The sequence below is a fragment of the Phoenix dactylifera genome, chromosome 2, assembly GCF_051530095.1.
Source record: "Phoenix dactylifera cultivar Ajwa chromosome 2, Ajwa_hap1_PhDact_Kaust_v1.1, whole genome shotgun sequence".
NCBI lineage: Eukaryota > Viridiplantae > Streptophyta > Magnoliopsida > Arecales > Arecaceae > Phoenix > Phoenix dactylifera.
Genome location: NC_143191.1, coordinates 23648956 through 23670196, shown reverse-complemented (window position 1 = coordinate 23670196; position 21241 = coordinate 23648956). Strand labels below are relative to the sequence as shown.

General features: G+C 39.5%; 2 protein-coding genes across 4 annotated transcripts; both read left to right on the top strand.

Moving 5' to 3' along the window:
• Window positions 1-5242: 5242 nt before the first annotated feature.
• LOC103697582 (uncharacterized protein At1g08160-like) lies at window positions 5243-7154 on the top strand. Its single transcript, XM_008779473.6, has one exon. It carries the CDS (start codon window positions 6347-6349, stop codon window positions 7052-7054), a length of 708 nt encoding a protein of 235 aa, XP_008777695.4. The 5' UTR covers window positions 5243-6346; the 3' UTR covers window positions 7055-7154.
• A 1504-nt stretch (window positions 7155-8658) lies between these two features.
• LOC103697583 (putative membrane protein At3g27390) lies at window positions 8659-19281 on the top strand. Of its 3 annotated transcripts, none has more exons than XM_008779474.6 (11): window positions 8659-8819; window positions 9876-9984; window positions 10295-10487; window positions 11002-11138; window positions 11660-11948; window positions 12067-12173; window positions 12332-12503; window positions 12586-12781; window positions 12868-13108; window positions 17034-17269; window positions 17608-19281. In XM_008779474.6, the coding sequence occupies exons 1-11, from the start codon at window positions 8726-8728 to the stop codon at window positions 17613-17615; spliced, it is 1782 nt and encodes a 593-aa protein (XP_008777696.3). In that variant the 5' UTR covers window positions 8659-8725; the 3' UTR covers window positions 17616-19281. The 3 variants fall into 3 exon arrangements, with proteins under 3 accessions (XP_008777696.3, XP_038986439.3, XP_088571763.2); XM_039130511.3 differs by lacking the exon at window positions 17608-19281 and adding an exon at window positions 17361-17586; XM_088715637.2 differs by lacking the exons at window positions 9876-9984; window positions 17608-19281 and adding an exon at window positions 17361-17586.
• Window positions 19282-21241: the final 1960 nt, after the last annotated feature.

Genomic DNA, 21241 nt, shown 5'->3' with positions numbered 1-21241 from the left:
AAGGCGCGAATCTGGTGATGGCCAAAAAACTCGGGGTTCCCTGGATTGAGGAAAGCTTCAGAATGTTGGTTCCTAGAAATCCACGTCATGTTTTCGTACCATGACACCTGCAAGTACTTGTTCTTTCGCTCACCAAGTGTTCATGCCTTTCATCAATGCAAGGTCCATACAGATGAGCCGGCCAAGAATACAGAATCATCCTGTCAAGGAAAAAACCTTGAATCAAAGAGCTCCATTGCGATAAGAAAAATGTGTGAACCAATATAGAAGAAAACCAACTAGTCTGTCAAAGATTTAAAGTATTAAACAGAACACATCCCTCTACATAGGAAATCTTGTTTTTGACTTGATCCAAGATTCCACACAACCATAGTACATAAATTAAGCAAGAGCAGAATACTTCGATTGTAATCCTACCCTACCATGACAAGTAAACATTCAGATAGAACTCTACATGTCCCAGATCAAAATTGTGTGGTTTCATCTTCATCTGCCTCCCTCAGCACTTCATTGAACATATACTGGCTCTGGTACTCCATTAAATACTGTGCCGATCTTTTCACATCAAGAAACAGCTGATACACCCTATATTTAAAGGTTAGAATAACACAAATGCAGCAGCTATGATTCTGGCACTTGAGGCTTAAACTCTCATGTAAGCTTTATATACCAAAATTCAAACATATCATATTGACCATAAAGTATCATAATAACCTTATAATAACCTTATAAGGTTATTATAGTGATGTATATTTCTAGGAAAATTCAGTTTGACCACCTAGTTCAAAACTAATTATAATAACCTTATAATTAACCAATCATTCATGAATCATTGTTTATAGTGTCTTTGTATTGGTTAATGCTCTTCCTTTAGTTTTTATAGCATAAGATGAAAGGGAAAATATTAATTAAATATTAAGCATAGCATATAAGTAGATAACAACCAACCAGTTCCACAAAAGCAAAGAATTCATTCGACAGGATTGGTCATAAGAAACAGGAACACCCTCCTCTGTACAGAGGCGGCGGATCCCGGCTGCAGGTGGTTCAGTCCAGCGGTCAAGCGGCGGCGCTTTCCGACGAGAAATCCCAGAGGAAGAAGCTCGGAGAAGAAGGCTTGAATCTCGGCGTTTCTGGTGATGGAAATCAGAGGAGGGGAAAGAGAGCTCGTCGGATCTCAAGGCGGTGGCCGGAGGTGAGGAAGGAGGAGGAGGAAAGGGAGAAGAGGGAGGAGAGGCTCGGTGCTGGAACAATCACAAAGGAGGAGGGATTTAAAGAAAGATCCAAACGGCTCACCGCCGCGATTCCCGCAGCGGTTGAGCGAGATCGACGGCCGCTCAAGCGGCCGCGGGGCAGCCGCGGAACAGCCGCGGGGATGCCGCGGAACGGCCGCGGCGCCGCCTCTCCCGGTCATGCCGCGGAAGGAGGAGCAGGGGATCATAATCGCGATCCCCTGTTCTGTTTCCTTTTGGGGGCTAAGGGCTGGAGTCGGCTAGGCCTGCCGACTCCAGTCCATTGAGGCCCTATTCTCACACATACAAAAGAGCAAAGAGAAAAGAAATTTAGCATTCATTTTTGAACTGGAAGGGGAAAGGAAAAAAAGGAAACTAGAAAGTGAAAATAGTACAACAGGTTAGCGGTAAACAAGCAGAGGAGCTAAAATGGACAAATGAGCTGGTACTTTTGCTGTCATTTAAAAAGATGATATTCTAGATTTCCAAAGAAATCCCATAGTATTACTAGTTGTCCTAGAGCTAGTATACAGGATGAGACAACTAATCTTGATCACTAGCAGGACAGTGCAATCTTCCAATGGTTGCATGCAACACAAAGGCAACGCGTACCATTACAGCAAATTTCTTTTTCTGAGGCAATTATTACTACAAATTTCAGCTACAAAAATCACTATCGTTGCCTTCATACTCCTTATTAGCAAACAAATTCAGAAAAGATGAATCACTGAACAACTAAAAAGCATACAAGTAGTTTTGAACGATTTTTTCTTTTGTTGCTATCTTCCTTGAAGTTATTTGGGGGAGAAAAAAGCTAATTGTTTCCAAAATTTTCAACCACCGTGTACATCTTACCAAACCAATCCATCTTAATCTGGATAAATATTATAATGGCAGAAGCATGCATGAATACATGCACTTCTTCTTACTTCTTAGGAGAGGACAAAGAAGAAATCAGAACAAAAGAGTCATATTTCTGCAATTCTAGGAACATCAAGAAAAAAATAATAATGATTCCCAGAGCAATGAAAAGCACTACAAACTCCAAGCGAACCCAAAATGAGCAACACCAAGCACCCATTAGCCAAGAGCGATATCTTTATACATCGAGTTCAACGTGTTCATCTTTGACTAGAGTCATTTTCCAATAATATCAGGTGCTGCAAACCCTCTACCGACTCTTTTTTATAGGAACGAGTGGATACAAAGATATGAGTAGTTTGAGTAATATAAGGAAATAGGAACAGGTTTTATGTGAGGCCCAACCTTACTGGGCCGGCCGGTTGGCTCAGCCCGGTGCCAAAATAGTGGCCCGAAGGTCTGTTTCAAATCAAAAACAGGGCGGAGCCCTGGTAGAATTCGGCGGAGGGGGAAGAGTCCCCCTCTACTATGAAATCTCTTGGCCCTCCACTAAATGATAAGCCTAGCCTCCACTTGTATATAAGGCCCTCCCCCCCCCCCCCCCCCCCCCCCCCCCCCCCCTCCTCTCTTGGCCCTCCACTAAATGATCATGGAGCTCCCTCCTTTCTCTTTTCTTCCCTTGAACTCGCGGTTGCCCGTCTTTGTGTTCGCCAAAAATCAGAGCCGTCAGACGCCACCGGAGCCGAGGTAACGCCCTGTGCATCCTCCCCTTTCCTTCTTCTTCCCAGGACTAGGATTTATGGCCGCCGGCTGAGAAAACGGCAGAAAATCGACCGTCAAAGGGAGATCCTATTTTTGCCGAGTTTTTCTTCCTCTTTTCCGCCACCAATGTCGCCGCCTCTTAGCACCGAACCTCCGGTTGAGTCCCACGGCCTCCCTACTCTCTTCCATGACGGAGTCGTGGCTGCCGGTGAGTGGCCAATGGCCGAAAATCAAGGAAAGGTCCGATTCTCCTATTTTTCGGGCATTTTCTTTGAATTTTCTCACCGGCCGGCCACCACCCCCGGCTGTCACCACCGCCGGCTGCCATCTTGTTGGACATCGCAGTCATAGCCACCAGCCACCCCTTTCTCTTCTCTTCTGTTTAGCTAGGAAAGAAGAAAGAAGAAAAGAAGAAAAGAAGAAGAAGAAAGGAAGAAGACGACGAGGAGGAGAGAGAACCATCCCTCTCTTTCTCTTTTATTTTCTCTCCACTTTTTCTCTCCCCTCGCTACTTTCTTTCTCTAGAAGAGCCAAGGAACCCAGTATCGGATTTTGTCGACTTGATCTACGAACCCGAATTGACCCCTATAAAGGGCTCCGATCCATCCTGGTTTCCGGGTCACCTACTGGACTGATCATCCGGTGTTATCAAGTGTCCATAGAATCCACTGATGATGAACATCGTTAAACGACCTTGGCCCTGATTGAGTTCATGCCCTATGATTAAAATTGGCAAACAAAAATTAATTTTGTCTTTAATATTTTTATAGGGTTAACCGAATTACCTAGCAAAGTCTGACAGTGTAAGACAAAAGAGCTAAGTAAATCTTATACTCCTTACTAGTTTTTAAACTTGTAAGTAGATCTTACACTCTTTATTATTTTTCAAGTGATCATATTATTCATACATAAAATTTGCTTGCGAAAATATCATGTTATTCATGTTTTTTGTTAGTGAAAAAAAAATATCATGCTTTTCTTAAAATTATGGATCAACATATGTGTTATAAAAATCATGCTTTATTATAAAAAATAATTTTATGAATGTTTCGATGAAAATAGTTTTGTTATGAAATATGAATCTGACATGCTATCTAGTGCTTTTAATCTATTTATATGTATGTTTTAAGAAAAAGATATAAATTTTCTAAAGGCTTTCAGATAGCTATGTATGATTCTTAGAATTGGAAAAATCGACATCCGGAGCTAGCATCCATACGAACACAGGCTCTGCTAGCAGGTATAAAGTTGGCATACAAAATATGAATCTATGTCAATTATGAACACGAGCCCTGTCACGAATATAAGGCAACCATAGCACGAATATATGTGAGTATTGTTTTAAACTATGATATGACTAAATAGCTAAAAGATTATTTATATATTTATTAGCAAAATGAACTTAGAGCTATGTTTATGAAATATGAATGATTTATGCATGCATGATTAAGACTTGTTTTATTATACTGTATTATGAAATGCTTATTTTGGAATATCTGTTATTTTTCTTAAATGATGCATTGACATGCAAAACTTATGCTTGATTCGGTAAGATAGTGAAGAGTTTACTTACTGAGTCGTATCGCTCATATACTTCTATTTTTCTCTCTCTCCGAACAAATAGGGTCGATAAGAACGAAGGATGGTACGAGCTTAGAGTTCGCATTAGCAAGCTTGGCGATCTATATAGTAGAGCAGAAGTTTAGTTCTTCAGTTGATTATAAAATTTGTAGTTAGTGATTTTCTGAATAGTAAAGATTATGAGTTTGGTATTTATGTTTGGATTTACAGGCTCTAAACGAATATTGGTTTTATTTAATAAATAATGAAATTGGATTCCTATTTATTCTATCATATTTGAGACGGAATTGAAAGCTAAATACAATGTTGGCTTCGTATCATCGTGGGTTGTACCCCTCGGTAGCACGATCATGTTATGTTCCAGATCTGGGGTGTGACAAGAAATGCGCACAAGAGAGAGGTGGCGATGATATCGGAGGCAGAGCTGAAGGTGTAGGTGAGGGAGAGGGAGGAGAGTGCCCCTCCCCAGCTCACCTTCCCCGCTCCTTCTTCCTTTTCCTCCTCCCCGTTCACCTTTTCTTCTTCAAACAAAACCATGGTCTCTTTGTTTCTAAACAAAAAAGCTTCCCTTCTCTCCTCTCTGCCCAAAGATGGTGAAGCAGCCGTAGAGTAAAAAGGAGAGTCTCTCTTTCACCTGAGGCGGTTTTCATTTTGACGTTAACTTCTTGGTGAAGTAGAAGGGGCTTTTGCATGTTAGCCCCTCAAAATTTCTTAGTTTCTTCATTAGCTTCCAAATTCTTAAAATTTACATAGTAGGCCCTGAAGGATGATATACTTTTTAAGGCTCTAAGTTACATTTATTGCCACAGAAAAAGCTTTCCTAACATTTTTTTTGTACTTGATATTTAGGCTTTCGAGTCTTTAACTGTCATTTTTTCCTACTAGATGGCTAGGAACTATCTTTTAAGATTCATTTATTGACAAATTATTGATTTACATCAAAGAATTCATTTGTCACTTCCAAAATATAGCATTAATACTGGGTTGAATATTCTATATGTTTGAAAAGTTACTAATTTAGCAAAGAGTTGGACGATGTTCTTGAATACATCAACTAATTTAGTAATAACAATGCACAATCAAGTTGGAAGAAAAGTTATAGACTGTGGATATGATGGATGGAATGTAAAATAGTTACAAATATAGGATTTAGGTCTATCTCTCTACCCACAAAAAAATATAGGCCGCTAATTTTATTTGTTAAAACAAATTTGTGAAAATATAAAGACTAATATGCCACACAATTTTGGTAGTCAATAAGGCCATCTAGTTTTAGTTCAAAAAAGCATAAATATTGTGACAATTTTAGCAAGTTAGAAGTCAATGGCATAAGATATGCACCAAATGCATAAAAGATTCATCAACTATAATATCTACTTTTTCATCAAACACAATTACAATATCTACTTTTATCAAACAAACACTAGAATATCTACTAGTAAGCAGTAAAAAGTCCCCAACACTATTGACTGTTTTAACAAAAATTAGTAATAAATTAGATGGCAAGGATCCAAGATGAACTCATAATGGCTTGATTACATTCTTTATAAATTTGCTGCTACTTCACATTCAGTCACCGGATGGACCAACCTAAGACTCTACTTACTATCTTCAATTTTCACATGAAAACTTATCATTTAATCCTAGATAAGCTCATATGCTTTTAACCTCAATACCTTTTGAATATTTTAAGAGCAGTGCCCTGTTATAAGAAAGCAAATCCCTTCGAACCCAAGTAGCCTCATCCTTATCTCTCCTCGCTTTTGAGTCTCAAAACATCCCGATGGCCCATTTCCTCATTCAAAAGCTTCTTTAGCCTTTAGTATCTACAGCTCTCCCACTTAAAAAACCACCCCCACCTCACCCCATTACTTCCTTCCAAGGTCTTTCTTCTCTTCACTTCTTCTAAGATGCCTTCCTCCCCACCCCAAATGTCACCCAAAATCAACTCTCCTCCTTACCACTTCCAACTCCCAGACGCCACCACCAGACAAATGAAACCAGAGTTCGAGGCACCACCGAGAAAGAATGGACTTTTGCGACCACGTCAACGAACCAATCCTATGATATGGTGTGCAGCTGTTCTCTGTGTCATATTTAGCCTTCTTCTCATCTTTGCCGGGATTGTCACCCTCATTGTCTTCTTAGTGATCAAACCAAGGAATCCACTGTTCGACACCACCAGCGCAAGCCTTAACAGCATCTACCTCGACTCACCGTCCTATTTGAATGGCGATCTCACCTTCCTCGCCAACTTCTCCAATCCAAATCATAAAATTGATGTCATGTTCGAGTACTCAAGCATCGAATTGTACTTCTACGACAGGCTTCTCTCAGCACAAGCGTTGCAGCCTTTTGCTCAGAGGAGGGGAGAGTCGAGGCTCGAGTCGGTCCACATGATATCAAGCGAAGTCTACTTGCCACCGGAGCTCATCATGGAGCTCCAAGAGCAGGTGAGGAGAAACAGGATTGTGTACAATATTAGAGGAACTTTCAAGGTCAAGGTCAGTGTGGGCGTTGGCCATTTGTCCTATTGGCTCTATGGGCGGTGCCAGATCGAGCTCACCGCTCCTCCTAGTGGAGTTTTAGTGGCGAGAAGTTGCAGAACAAAGAAGTGAAGATATATAGTTTCTTTCTTCATTTCTTCTTCCTTTAGTCTGCTATTGGGAGTGATTGATGTATGCTGAATATGGGAGTTTTGATATATGAGTTTCCATACTCGTAAATTCTTTTAGACTGCATTCATCGCACGGTTTTCAAACGCTAAAACCAAATAATCGCAATACCTGAGACATCAATTATAATTTGTTCATTGATGATTAAGTTCAAGATTTGTACTTATGATTACTCCCTTGCAAATTTGTCGATATTATGTTCAATTTTTGAGATCAAGCAAGCACTCTCTCAGGCCTTCTGATTGTATTAGTCGTTCCTTGTGAGCATCAGAGAACTTGCCGATTTGGTAAAGAATAATTAAAAGAAAGTTCCACACTTCAATTAAGCAGTGTCTTCAGAATATCTTTGCCAGAGTTTTAAGACTTCAGAAGAGTAAAGTACTTTCACTCAAACTTGTTAAAGTTTAACACATAGGCCCCCCCAGTATACTATGAAGGCAACTATAAGGAATTGGCCTTCTTCCCCTAGGGGCAAGTTGCTCCATTAGATTTGGGCCACTATCATACAAGGATCTACAATATGGTACAGCAAGTCACATAAAATTCAATTCAAATGCAACGAGGGCTGTCTGATCCATAAGAATCTGAACTTTTTTATTGATTTAATCTAAAGTGGCCTTCTGAAAAGATAAGGTGGGGCTTACAATGGACCTTAATTGTTAAGAAACTGTCAAATAGTCAGAAGCACAGCACAAAGCATCCACAAAACAAAAGCAGGGATTCAGTTTTAAACAGTACCACTTACTACTACTATGGCAAGAGGCTAGAGGTATGATTTCAAGTTATCTCGACCCACGATTAGCAAAGCCCAACTGTTGTACTTCAAAAAAATCCTCCACCTTAAAAATAAGGTAATAGACAGTTAAGAGCCTATTTGACCAGTAATAGACAGCTAAGAGCCTATTTGGTATCATATTTAAAGAATAAAAAATTAAAATATGTAATTTGATGCAAGAAAGTTATTTGGTGTTCTTATTTTTATTTTTTTTAAAAAAATATAATTTATGAAAAAAAAAAGTAGAAGTGAAAAACTTTTATTTTCACTATTTGAAAAAGTGATTTTTTGAGTGACAAACAACTCACTCTCAACTCTCTTATCTATTTATATCCTCTCTTCTTATTTATGCTGAGATCTAATACACTTACAAGGCACAACTTTGTAAGTCTATACTTCTTGTTTCTATTTGTTTGATCCTTTTCTTACCTGGTATGAGGAGTTGAATCCTCTGTGGTGTGAAAGGGAAGGCTTCCTACTTTAAAAAATTGGATTCTCTATAAAAAAGAAGGGAGATGAATAATTGGATCCTCTAATTACTTTTTTCCGGCTCAGAATATATGCTATGAAATCTGTCTTGGAGGTGCGTTACACGCCGTTAACAGAGTCTGAGGATAACGGAACCATCGTGGCGATCGAAGTGAGGTGTCCCTCCTAAGTCTTAACCGCTCACAGAAACCAAGCACTTTACGAGAAGTCCGCCTGCTGATCGACACGTGTCAGGGCTTGCGCCACGTAGCCCTCCGTTTCCCATCTCCGGCCTTTTGCGGTTCGGTGGTTTTCTTCCTTCTGTTAACCCTTCTCCTTCAGGCCTTCTGATCTCGCGTAGGGAAAAAAACATGGAGGTGCCCATAGGCTTTCTTGCTAAGCTATGGAGCTTTATCTCATTCCTTCCGTTCTTCTTCATGCTAATGATTCTTGGCATCCTCAAAGGTACATTAAAGGTCATTTTACATTCCATTCCAAAGAACAAACGCTAGATTAGAGTCAAGGTCTCAAGAAAACTGAGGTGTGTGTTTATATATATGTATGCATGTGTATATGTAAGTATATATATACATATTGATCATATTAATTTGTGGGATTATGAGTTTGTCCGTTATAAACAGAGACAACTTGAGAAATAAATCAGAATGACCAAACTGATTTTGTCTTGCTGTTTACCATTAGGTGTCATTAGTTGAGCAATTTGATGTAAAGATATTGTACATTACCTCCGAAGGAAAATTAGATTTGAATAAATTTAGGAACGCATTTGGATGTCTTAACTTGAAAGGCTTTTTTTTTAAAAAAAAAAACATTAAAGAAGTTTTCTTTTTTAGATTAGGGGAAGCTAATCCCCACTTTTTCATCCTTTACCAACCCCACCTCTCAAGCATTGTTAATAAGCAGAAGTTCTGAAAGGTGGGATCATGAATATGCAAAGCTCTGCTTAGAGTAGAAATTTCAGTAATAAAAAGAAAAGAGTAAAAAATTCGTTTGCAAAGTTTTAAAAAAAATGGCAAAATTTCATTATACAGCAAAAGAGCTAGTTGTATAAACTATAGCATCGAACTTCAAAAACAGAAAATATCATGAAATATCACAAAAGAATTTCTTATCATGTCTTCCCAGAAGGTACCTTGTTGATTGGTTTCATTATTGAGGTAGCACTGCCGGCTACCTCTTAATGAGCATTAACCAAAAATGAGTTAGTACTGCCTGAATTAGTTTGATCTCAAGGAAAATAGAGGGATCCTAACGCATACACCCATGTTGTGTTTCGCTTAATGTTGTCCTGAATGCGCTGCAATTTCATCAAACTTGTCCATTTTGATCTACTATTGGAACGGGGTTTAAATTTACACTGGAGTTAATCTTCTATGCCATTTAGATATGTTTCTAAAGGCTCTGCTACCAATTGTCAATTAAACATTCAGATATAGCAGCAGTGATATTTCTTGCAATGTTCTTGTGTAATATACTCTTATAGTTGTTTTCTTTTTGCAGCTGCTGTCATTGGTCCAGTAGTAGCTGTGATAATTCTTGTCGGTAATTCTGCCGTAATCATCGGTCTTTGGCCTGCACATTTCATCTGGACTCACTACTGTGTGATAAAGTACATCACCTTGTCTCTTTACATCCTGCCATAAGAAAACAGTGTACATGAAGAAAATTCTCTGATTTGAGACATACAGGAGCACTTTCCCATTCTCAAATTGTAACTTTTATCTTCACCAGTCACCTCTTTTCTTTCCCTAGATTATGCTAGAGTCTCAAGATCCTAATCGAACCTCAACCTGATGGTCATCTAATAATTGTCAATGCCAAGAACAAGGAAACATGACACAGTGGCATTCACTACTATGCTTTTTTATGCTTACAGTTGCATCTAGGGTCTCAACTGTGCTGTGTATTTCTCATGGCAGAACCAAGAGACTTGGGCTTGTTCTCAAGGTGTTACTGTTGCTGTGCCTGCCAGTGCCGTTGCTTTTGTGGCCAGTGTTCGGCATTCTTGGGAGCCTTCTTGTAGGAACAGGATATGGATATTTCACTCCTCTGATTGCAACTTTTGAGGCTGTTGGGGAGGGTGTCATCAACAAGCTTTATCACTGTTTTGCTGTAAGTTTTACATAAGATTACAACAAAGATCAACAAAAAGTCTGGACCCATAAAAGTAAGATAACCTCCAGTACTATTTAAAATTACATGCTCAATTCCAATGGTGTAGCTGGTGGAAACAATCAAGCTTGCAGGAGAAAATTGTATCCAACCATTAGTAAGTTAGCGGAGGGGTCATCTCACCAGTTACTTCATTGAAATGTATGAAATAATTAGTGTGAAATGCAATGACTGTAAAACTAAGCAAAATGTTCTGCAAGAGTATCAAAAACAAAACAGGGGTCAATGAACCTGATTTACCGGAAAACTCTAAGCACCTGCAGTACAGAAAAGAAAAAACCAGTCTACCTGACATTTTTTTAAAAAACAAACTAGTAAGAGAGGCAATGCCTTAGTAATTACAACTCTACACTCATGAAGAGAAGCAGTGGGATCAGTAGCCACTAGTGTATCTAATTATTCTGAAAATAGATTCTCATTACACTCGTGTCTAACTGAAGTGATACTTTGACAGAATGGATGCATGGGCACAATCAAGGGAGCTTGTACGTTGGTGCGGGACTTCACAGACTTTTGCTTCCACTCCTACTTCTCATTTATGGATGACCTGAGTGAAAAAATAGCAGAGGATGAGAAACCAGTGGATATCGAGTATGGCATTATTCATTTTTACATAAGTGTTCCACTGCCTGTTGTCAGAATGCCTTGTGCTTCTTATTGCAGTTTGTGAATTTTTTCAAAATGCTTATTACATACATACTAATTTCGAGTCATGAGTAACATTCTAATACATTCCTGTACTGATTCACTCATGCCATAACTAATTTCTTTTGACTCTACAATGTAGAGTTTCTCATATGACCAAAATTTCCAAGAACATTCTATTATGGCATCAAGAAGTAACAAATACCATTCACATATTGATTTACAAATTTAAGCATTAATTTGAGGAAATGTAGATCTCTATTGTTCATGTTAAAATTATCATTTCAAACTTGATCATGAATCACATATCTGGATCATTTCAGAGTGACATGTCTGCATACTTATTGAATACATGAACTTCAATACTTCAGATTCTTTTGAGCAAAAAGACTTTCATATTCTTTGAATTGCATATCAATGAAACATCTACTATTTTTGATGAAGTCATATTTTGCTTTTGTTGGAAGGTTAACAAAACTACCAGGTTGTTTGCTTGTTTGCCTTCTTGCGGTCCCCATAGATGTGCTTATGATAACTGGTTTGGCATTATGGAAAAGTCCCTACATGTTGTTGAAAGGATGGCAGCGGCTGTTTGAGGACTTGGTTGGGAGGGAAGGACCTTTCCTAGAGACAGTTTGTGTACCTTTTGCTGGGCTAGCCATCTTGTTGTGGCCTCTAGCGGTGATCGGGGCAGTGCTTGCTGCATTCATCTGCAGCTTCTTTCTAGGACTCTTCGCTGGAGTGATCGTTTATCAGGTCTTTGGAATATATGAACTCTAACGAAATGGAATTTACAACTGTGATGCCAGTAGGCACTTGGGCATTAACTTCTAAATAATATTCTAAATGCTTGAGGTTTATTTTTCATTCTTAGGAGAACTCTCTACGAATGGGACTCGCATATATCGTATCTATTGTATCAATCTTTGATGAGTACGCGAATGACTTGCTTTATCTCAGAGAAGGTTCCTGTCTTCCAAGGTACCATTTGAGCTTTTACCCATCAATTTACTCTCAGTTTCTTCACCAATAGAAATTATCTAGCTGACTACGAGTGCTGTTTTCATAATGTATTCATTTTCTCAAATCACTACACTGAAAACTTCTAGATTCTGAGACTTAATGCTTACGGCAGCCAGGCCCAAGTACCAGAGAGCTCAAGTTCCTACTGAAAATATTGAGAGAAAAAATCAAACTGAACAGAACAAGAATGAAAATGAAAAAGTTTTATCAGGTGTTAAGAGAACTAGGTTTGCTTCAGAAGGAACCAAGACATTGAAAAAGGCTATCCAAGATTTAAGACCTATTCAAGTAAGAACTCTCTCTCTCTCTCTCTTACAACCTCTCTCCCTCTGTGCCCCCCTTCACCTAATACAAGATCTATATTTTGCAGATATGGGATTGGCTTTTCAGATCCTGTGAATTAAATGGAAGGGTATTACTTGCTGAGGGTGTGATTGGTCTTTCAGACATAGAGGAATCCATAATCCAGGGAAATTGCAAGAAACTAAGCATCAAATTGCCTGCCTGGTGCATCCTACAGTGTCTGCTAAGATCTGCAAAATCTGATTCGTATGGATTGCTTATATGTATGACCATCTACCACATAAATCTGTTTTTGGATACTTCTAGGTTGGTCGTGAGTTTTTATTGATGCTCCTGATGAATTCATCAGCTGATGAGGTGGAGGTAACAAACTTTAACTGGCCAAAGGACAGAGTGGTGGATTGGATTCTCGGACCGCTTTTGATCATGAAGGAACAGATAAAAAGGCTGCAATTAGATGAGAATGAAGAATCCTGTTTGATGAAGTTGATTATGATCAGGAACAATGAGAAACCAGAGGACTGGGATGATAGCGGATTCCCATCAGATGACAACATAAGAAGAGCTCAACTGCAAGCAATCTTTAGAAGGTACACTCGTTGCTGCTTTAACTAAGCTGTGTTAGAGATGCATCCTTGCTTGCAATTCTTTATGTTTTAGATCATTCAAATGTATCTTCAGGTGCATCATTTTAATGTGAGCTTATTCTTCTGGGGCTTTTTTTGAGTTTATATGGAACTTTCTCCAGCAGATGTGTCTTAGTTGTCATAAGATTTTGAGCATGTGGACAGAATAAGGGAAAAACCAAACAAACAACAAAAATGAGAAGTTCAAAGTATGGAAGAAAGAGGAAAAGAGAGCTAAGGAGAGGAAATGAATTCTGGAATCTACCATAATAAAACTGAATGCTTCTTAAACGCACCAGAAAATCTACTTATAGCTCTTTGCTCAACCATTTAACAGATCCCCAACAATTTTAATCCTATAGAACTTCTAATCTGACCCTTATTTTTTTTTAACTAAAGAATGTTTAAATCAATGTACACTCATCATTAACTAAACTTCTGACTATAACTAAGTGTAAAACATTAGAATTGGGACAAAGGCTGTGAAAAAAAAGGCATACATATTGAAGAGATCTTTCCAATGCTGAAATCTGATAACCAAGAGTTATGCCTTATAGAAGCTTGTTGATTCATTGTGGTTGCAATTAATTCTGATCACCAATATAATGATCCCAGGAACCATGCTACTTCAGGTTCCCTTCTTTAGAATAGCTTATCCTCGAGTACAGAGATGGGCTTCATTTTTTTTTTCTTTGCGTTCTTGATATGACATTGGAATAACTATAGCTGCAGACAATCCCTGCACAAGTCTATCAAGTCAAACTGAAGTTCATTTGATTCTGATCACATTTCTCCGAGTCTCTGCTACATGTATAAATTTTGCCCTTCAAGTATGAAAAACAAGATATTAAGCTGACCATCATGATTTGCATTCTTATGAATCTTGTCAAACAATCATGGTATTCCAAAAATGATATGTCAGCAATGATCGGACTTACAGAAATTACTTGATTATTGTAATTGCCAATGAAAAAGGGACATCATGCATTCTCAGTAAACATTTTCATGGTTGTTCAACCAGGTCAGATGATTTATGCACCAGTTCTAATTTGAATTTGTCGATCACATTGAGAAACTTTGTTTTCAGTGCTTACTGCAGTCAAATGACAATGTTGTATAAATTTCCCACAAGTGACACTGGTTGACTGTTACCATGCTGCAAGTCTGTATTAGGCTTTCCTTCTGATGCGTCCCTTTATTTTTGAAAGAAGTACTCATAAAAGCTTTTGTGGGAAAAAAAGGAAGTTCTTTTATCTGTAGAAAGCAAACATGTGTCCCAATATTTAAGAATAGATAGAGAAACTCTGAAGGAAAATCAAGTACTCTTCCAGGAGACTAAGAACTCTCGACTCTAGAAAACCGTGTTTATGTTAATAGTATAAAATTTGGTGAGATATTCTTCAAGTTCAATTTATGTAAATCTTAGCACCCCGTTTCATATCAATTTAAATTTTGCCTCTACATTCAAGACATTCAACTTATCTTACATTTTCTCAGTATTTATTTGTGGATGGAGAAAGACAAGATGAAGACGTTGAAACTCTCAAGAGAAATTTCTCTGAAACAGTAAAATTTTAGTCGCTCTTTTTAAATCTTCTGCAAGCACCTTAATAATTCATCGCCTAGGTTGAATATTAACTCAGAACTCAGAATACATTGTCTTCTAGGATGTTTAGCAAAAATACCACTTGATATCATTAGTAAATGTGAGAGCAAGTAGATGAATAAAACAAGCTCAAGTAAACTTTCTGAAGATTATGATAAAGAAGATAAAAGCAAGAGTAAAAAAAGAATTTAGATGAGAAAAGTTGTGCAGTTCATAAGAATATAGTTAATACTTCATATATCATGATATGACGAGCAATCTGCCTAGAATCTTTCTCCTGAGCATTTAACATTGTACCTAGACGATTTTAACACTATAGTACTTTCAATCTAGTTTTATGTCTAACTGGAAACATTTATTATTAGTAAAATGCGGTAGCAGATATGCTTACACAAAGAATGTTTCCCTTGTAGCTTTTAACCTATGAAGGGCAGATATGAATTGGCAGTGTTTGTGTCTGATACATATCTAACATGGATACAACTGGAATACTGCAATGCATTTAATATTTCCTAGAAGGATCCTTTTGCTAAAGAAGGGAGGGAGAAGAAAGAAAGGGAGGGGGGAAGTATTTGATATGGCATGGACATTTTCTTGGTACATACCAAACATGTTCCCGATACTTTGGTGAAATGGGCTTCAGCTTGAGTTAGTACAACAGTCTTTGGCTTGAATTGATGCAACAGACTTTAGAGCATCAATCTAACAAATCTCTGAATCCATGCTGCATCTTGTGGGAGGTCTGTGGTGTTGTTTCCAGCTGCAAAAAACAAGTAGTTAAATTGATTTCTCATTAGCAAGATTGCCTGTTTCTGATTAGAGAGGACAGGCAGCAAAATTAAGCAGCAGTAAAAAGCTTGTAAAGTGTAAAAAGAAGAAACTTTCTTAGTTTTTCCCGCTACGCAATCCCAAGAGGGGTGGCACCAATACATTTTTGAGCATCATATTATGATCGAATGTTCTTAAACACATGTTCAATAATAATAAGCACGTATTCTCAATGTCAGCAAAGCTGGAAATGTGTAGATTTAGTTCCAAGAATTGCACCTAGACTTGCCACTAGGCTGTTCAAAATACTTTTGTCGCCTTAATTACCACTCTCTGGAGGATGCCCTTATGAGTCTGGGATCATCAACATGCATCATTCTGCTAGGGCTATATTCCAGAGCAGAGAAACTTCCGGTTTATGGTTTTTTCAGTAGACATCTTCAGGAAATTCTATGGTTTTTTGACAGAGGAACAGAAACAACACTGAAAGGAAAGAAATCAGCTGTCGGTAAAAGATAAGCTTATGCATTCATTAGTTTTAACTTTGGAGAAACTTCTAGGCAAGCATTGTAATTTACCTAACTCATTGGTTTACATCACTCATATAGTCTTCCTTTTTTTCTTTCATGATCAATTGCTTAATGTTTTCTCTGCTTCTCTGTCCCCGTTTCCTAGTTCAAGCTTAATTGGATGTATGTATAAGGAAATTTAGGGTAATAATAGCTCAAGAACTGTGCCTAATGATGGTTTCATAATTTTTTTTGTTTCCATAAACATTCGTTTGAATGGTTGTGTGTTTAAACATCAATCCAGATTTCGGGTAACCTATGGTTTAAAAGCATTCATGAAGCATTTTCCTTTGAAATATAAAGGAAAATGCATGTTGTCAGCTAGACAATGCTAAACCTGAGATTTCCAGATTATAGGTGTGCACTTGATTTTTTTTTTTTTTTTATAACCATGAAAAGGTGTAACCAATAGACAAACTCGTTAATGAGTAGAGCACATCAAAAAAAGGTGCAAAGGAGCCGAGAATCAGGAAGAGGGCAAGGAGAGAAGGTTTACTTCAAAAGGAATGATGCGGAGAAGGTTAGGCTTAATGGAAGAATAATCAGATCTTACCTTTCTGGTCTGGGGTTAAGAATATTAATCCAAAAGGAGAAAAAGAAGGAAGCAGAGAAGATAACTTCCGTCTGACATCTTATCAGAGAAGATCCTTGAGTTTCTCTGAAGCCAAATACTCCAAAAAAGCATAAAGGCAAAGAAAGCTTAAACAACACGCAAACAAGGGGGACTGCATGTAGTCTCCAAGAAGTCCATAGCAAAGATGGAAACATTGATGGGTGGCATTCAGCAAGCTCAAAACCAGATTTGTTGCTCTGGAGGAAGGGTTTTTTATTGGCGGTGCATGGCTTCAATAGTTTTTCGGGCAAAAAATTTTCAGCTGGCATCTTTTTGCTATCTATACTAGTCCTACACACCTATTTTCTGACACATATACCGTTTTATGCACAGGCTGCAGGGAATTGTTGCTAACATGTCCCGCATCCCAAGTTTCCGGAGGCGATTCAGTAATTTGATCAAGACTTTGTATCTGGAAGCAATAGAAAATGGTACTTTGAGGAGCTCTGAAGCGGATTCAAAGTCTAGAGGCAAGATCAACAGGTTGATTGATAGCAGAGAGAAGCAAAACAGAAGAACAGAAAGTGCAAGTGCATCGAATAGGCCCATGACAGTGGCGGCGTTACATGGTGAGAATTCTGTTTAGGAGGATGATGTTGGAGTTTCTGGTAATCATTTCATGAGAGTTTTGCTAAAGCATTTTATTGTTCATCAATGTAGTATATCAACTACTCAGATTTGCAAAATCTGGAAACGAGGACATATCAGTTTGTTCATACTTTTTTTTGTTGTTTTAAGATCGAGAATCTGGCAGATGATAAGACTTCTTTTCTTGTGTACTGTATTGATGAAATAGAGAGAGCAACAGCAACAGATGCATTGAGCATTGAGCATTGAGCAACCAGTGTGGAACCCATATATAAAAACGATACCCAGAATTTACCGATGTCTTTGTTCTTGGATGCAGATATTTGAGCAGACTTCCACAGCCTAATTTCATAGGATGAATAATGTCTTGTTTGATTCTAAGGTGCCATGGCCCAGAAGTTAATGGCTCACAAGCTGGTTGTGGATTGCCAGTTTGTACACAAATCCATTTGCAGCTTCCTTCTATTGCTTAAGCAGAAGAAACGGGTCTTCTATCTCAAAAACGCTGGCCAGAATTTTTGCTCTGGTTCAGAGAAGCAAAGCGCACATATCAGCCAGTTCATGCACTGCTAGTGCAGCTGATCGACAATTTGATGTAGTTCAAGTGCAAGTTACCAGAGTTGCTGCAATCCGAACAGAGTCATGATTTGTCACCATGGTATACTTGATAGAGAACTTTAGTTGGAATAGCAGAAAATTACAAAGGGATCTTGCCTTCTAGCAAAATGTTTCTATTAAATCATGCTTGCTAGTTCCTAGAATGTTGCCCATACGTGCTAATTTGATCAGATAAAATATTGAACTTTTATAGTTGGCAAAGATGCAATATATATTTATCTACCGAGATAGAAAATTTGGTCAACTTCTACAGTATTATTAGCGAGTGGTGCGCTCATCAAGAAATGTTGAACTGCTCGTATCGGTTGATGCAGCCCGTTTCCAAATTTTTTTAGGCTTTTGGATCGAACCAGTCGTACCGGCTCGGTGGTCGATCAGTATACCTATTGGTACTGGTTCGGCGATTCTTAGCGCTCATTACTATCGATCGAGGTTTCACATATTTATACAGAAAAGCTAACAGCGCAGCAGATTTACACTATAGATTTCTTCGGCAGATCTGTCTACTCAGCTTTTTAATATTTTATTTTCTTATTTCAATGAATGTATTTTTGTCAATTAATTTAAATCATTTGATTTATTAAGAAAAAAAAAGAGCAATATGTAAACTCAAAAATGCAAGTTTCATTATAAATTGACAACGGAGAGTAAGAAGCCAAAAAAAAGTTCTAAAAGCTTACTGATTTTTTCATAAGCAGCAACATTGTAACTCACCGATGTAGTGAAGGCAATATTGCACCATTTCTGTTGAAAAGTAGAGGAGGAAACCGAGAGAATGGACAAGATTATCCTCGAATTGCGCCATGGCCCATCAGCCACAAAAGTCATAACCGAACCCATTAATGAATTAATCAAGTACATCGTTATTAGACTCGCCCCAAAAACCTTAGAAATTTTCGAGTTTACAACATCGTCGCCAGAAAAGAAGAGGAATAGAAGGAGAAGAAAGCTTGGCCAGAAGGAATACGGATTGGATATTGGAGAACACCTGTAAGAAGAGTCCGATGGAGGATCGAGAAAGGTGCGAAAGGAGTGAGTCAGAACGGGGTGAGTCTTACATGTTTTGGGGTGAAAATTGCAACTCGGAACTTGAATGATTCGTGTGGACTTGGTCGGAAACCTCCTTTTCTTTTTTTTTTCTTTTTTTTTTATGTAAGAATGAAACACAAATTTTATAATTGTTAAATAAAGGGATGAAAATGAGCGATCATATCTATTTATCTATCAAAGAATTTTATCATATCTATTTCTTTCTAAAACTTTTATCATCTTAATCATGTTTGGCAAGCAGGCTGAGCCGGGTTAGGGCTAGGTTTAGCCAAAGATATTACTGATATTACTCAGGCCTAAGCCTGGCCCACCCTAACCTTCAAGTCTACTCTCAAACCCAAGATCGCTACTTTAGGCCGGACCTGGGGCTTCCTGAATATATTTTTTTTGGTTTAAAAATATAAAAAATATTTGTAAAGATCAAATATTTGAAATGGATTATCAAGGATCATGAACTTGTTTTTATGGTTGTTTATTTGGAGTGTTGATGCATAAAAGAGAGAAGTTAATATTTTTTTATTAGTTACTAAAACTGAATTCTTAAGGTATAAGCATACATTGTATATTATACAAGATTTGGGCCGGGTTGAATTAAATTCGAGCCTGGCCTATTTTAACAGATTGGCTGACATTTCAAGTCCAGCTCGGCCCGCCGGGCTTAACATTCAGACGTAGGCCCATCCCGGGAACAAGTCTATTGATCAACCAATCAATACTTCTTTTTTTTTTGTGATTGTTGTGGTTCAAATTTGGCCCAAGGGTGACCACGCGAAGGGAGTCGAGGGAGCTACCGGAATGATGAAAAAGAAGGTGAGCTATCTCCCGCGTGACGGTATATCTGCACAAAGCTTCACCGGTGGTTCTGGTGAGGACCCTCCGACGTTCAAGTTAGAGTAGAGTTTAGTTAGCCCAAAAGTCCCTCGAGATGTTACCTGTTGGGGCTATTTATAGTCCCCGTAAAGGTGCCCAGATGGCAAAGGTATGGCCCGTCCTCATTATGGGAGGAGATGACTTTTAGCTAGATGACGCGTAGCCAGAGCTTACTTGAGGCGCACGATGTAGGCCGCTCCTGTGAACGCCAAGGCGTCAATAGGTGTGACAAAATATAGCTGGAGCAGTATGACGTTGTCCTTAACTATCGTTGGCCAGTAAGCGAAGCATGGCGCAGTGACGTAATAATATACGTCCACGTAGACGAGCGTAGGCACGCACGTGGATGCGGTCATGGGCGAGGCTGAGCTCAATGAGAGGTCATGTCATGGATTTGGCAAGGTCGGCTTGGCAGGTACTGAGGTCGGCCTAGCTTCTCCGATTCCGAGATTTGCTTGGTAGGGTGCCCCGAGCTCAAGTGTCGGAGCGCCTTGTTAAATAGGCCGCCTTGTTCGATAGCGCGCCCCGAGCTTAAGGGTCGGCGCGTGTTGTTAGATAAGGCGCCTCGAGCTTGGCCGGGGCGCGTCGACAAATAATCCCGCGATCGAAGAAGCTCTTTGGCTCGCAACTGACTTGGCGGAGCGTTCCAAGCTCGGGCTCAGAACATCATTACAGGCATTAGAAGTTACGACGGGTCGTGTCACGCCTCCGCCTCTGCGTGAAGCACGTGAGGCACCCAGTGCCCACGTGGGGGCCACATGAGGAGGGACCGCGGGGCTCCCCTACCAGATATTGTCCGGTTCCGGGGCTTCACGCAAGCGTCCTTCACCCCTCCCCGGTTTTGTTTTCCACCCAAAATGCGTCTGCAGGATTTGGAGACACCCGCCTCATATGCCCAGGCTTTGGAACGAGTCTTTCCGATGTGGGACTATTGGGCCTCACACCCTTCCCACCATCGGATAAGAGCCGTCCTCGGCTCTGATACCAAATGTCACACCCCTGCCTCTGCGAGGCACGTGAGGCACCTAGTGCCCACGTGGGGGCCACATGAGGGGGGAACACGGGTCTCCTCTGCCAGATATTGTCCGGTTCTGGGGCTTCACGCAAGCGTCCTTCACCCCTCTCCGGTTTTATTTTCCACACAAAACGCGTCTGCAGGATTTGAAGACACCCGCCTCATATGCCCAGGCTCTGGAACGAGTCTTTCCGATGCGGGACTATTGGGCCTCACACCCTTCCCACCATCGGACAAGAGCCGTCCTCGGCTCTGATACCAAATGTCACGCCCCCGCCTCTGCGAGGCACGTGAGGCACCTAGTGCCCACGTGGGGGCCACATGAGGGGGGAACACGGGGCTCCCCTGCCAGATATTGTTCGGTTCTGGGGCTTCACGCAAGCATCCTTCACCTCTCTCC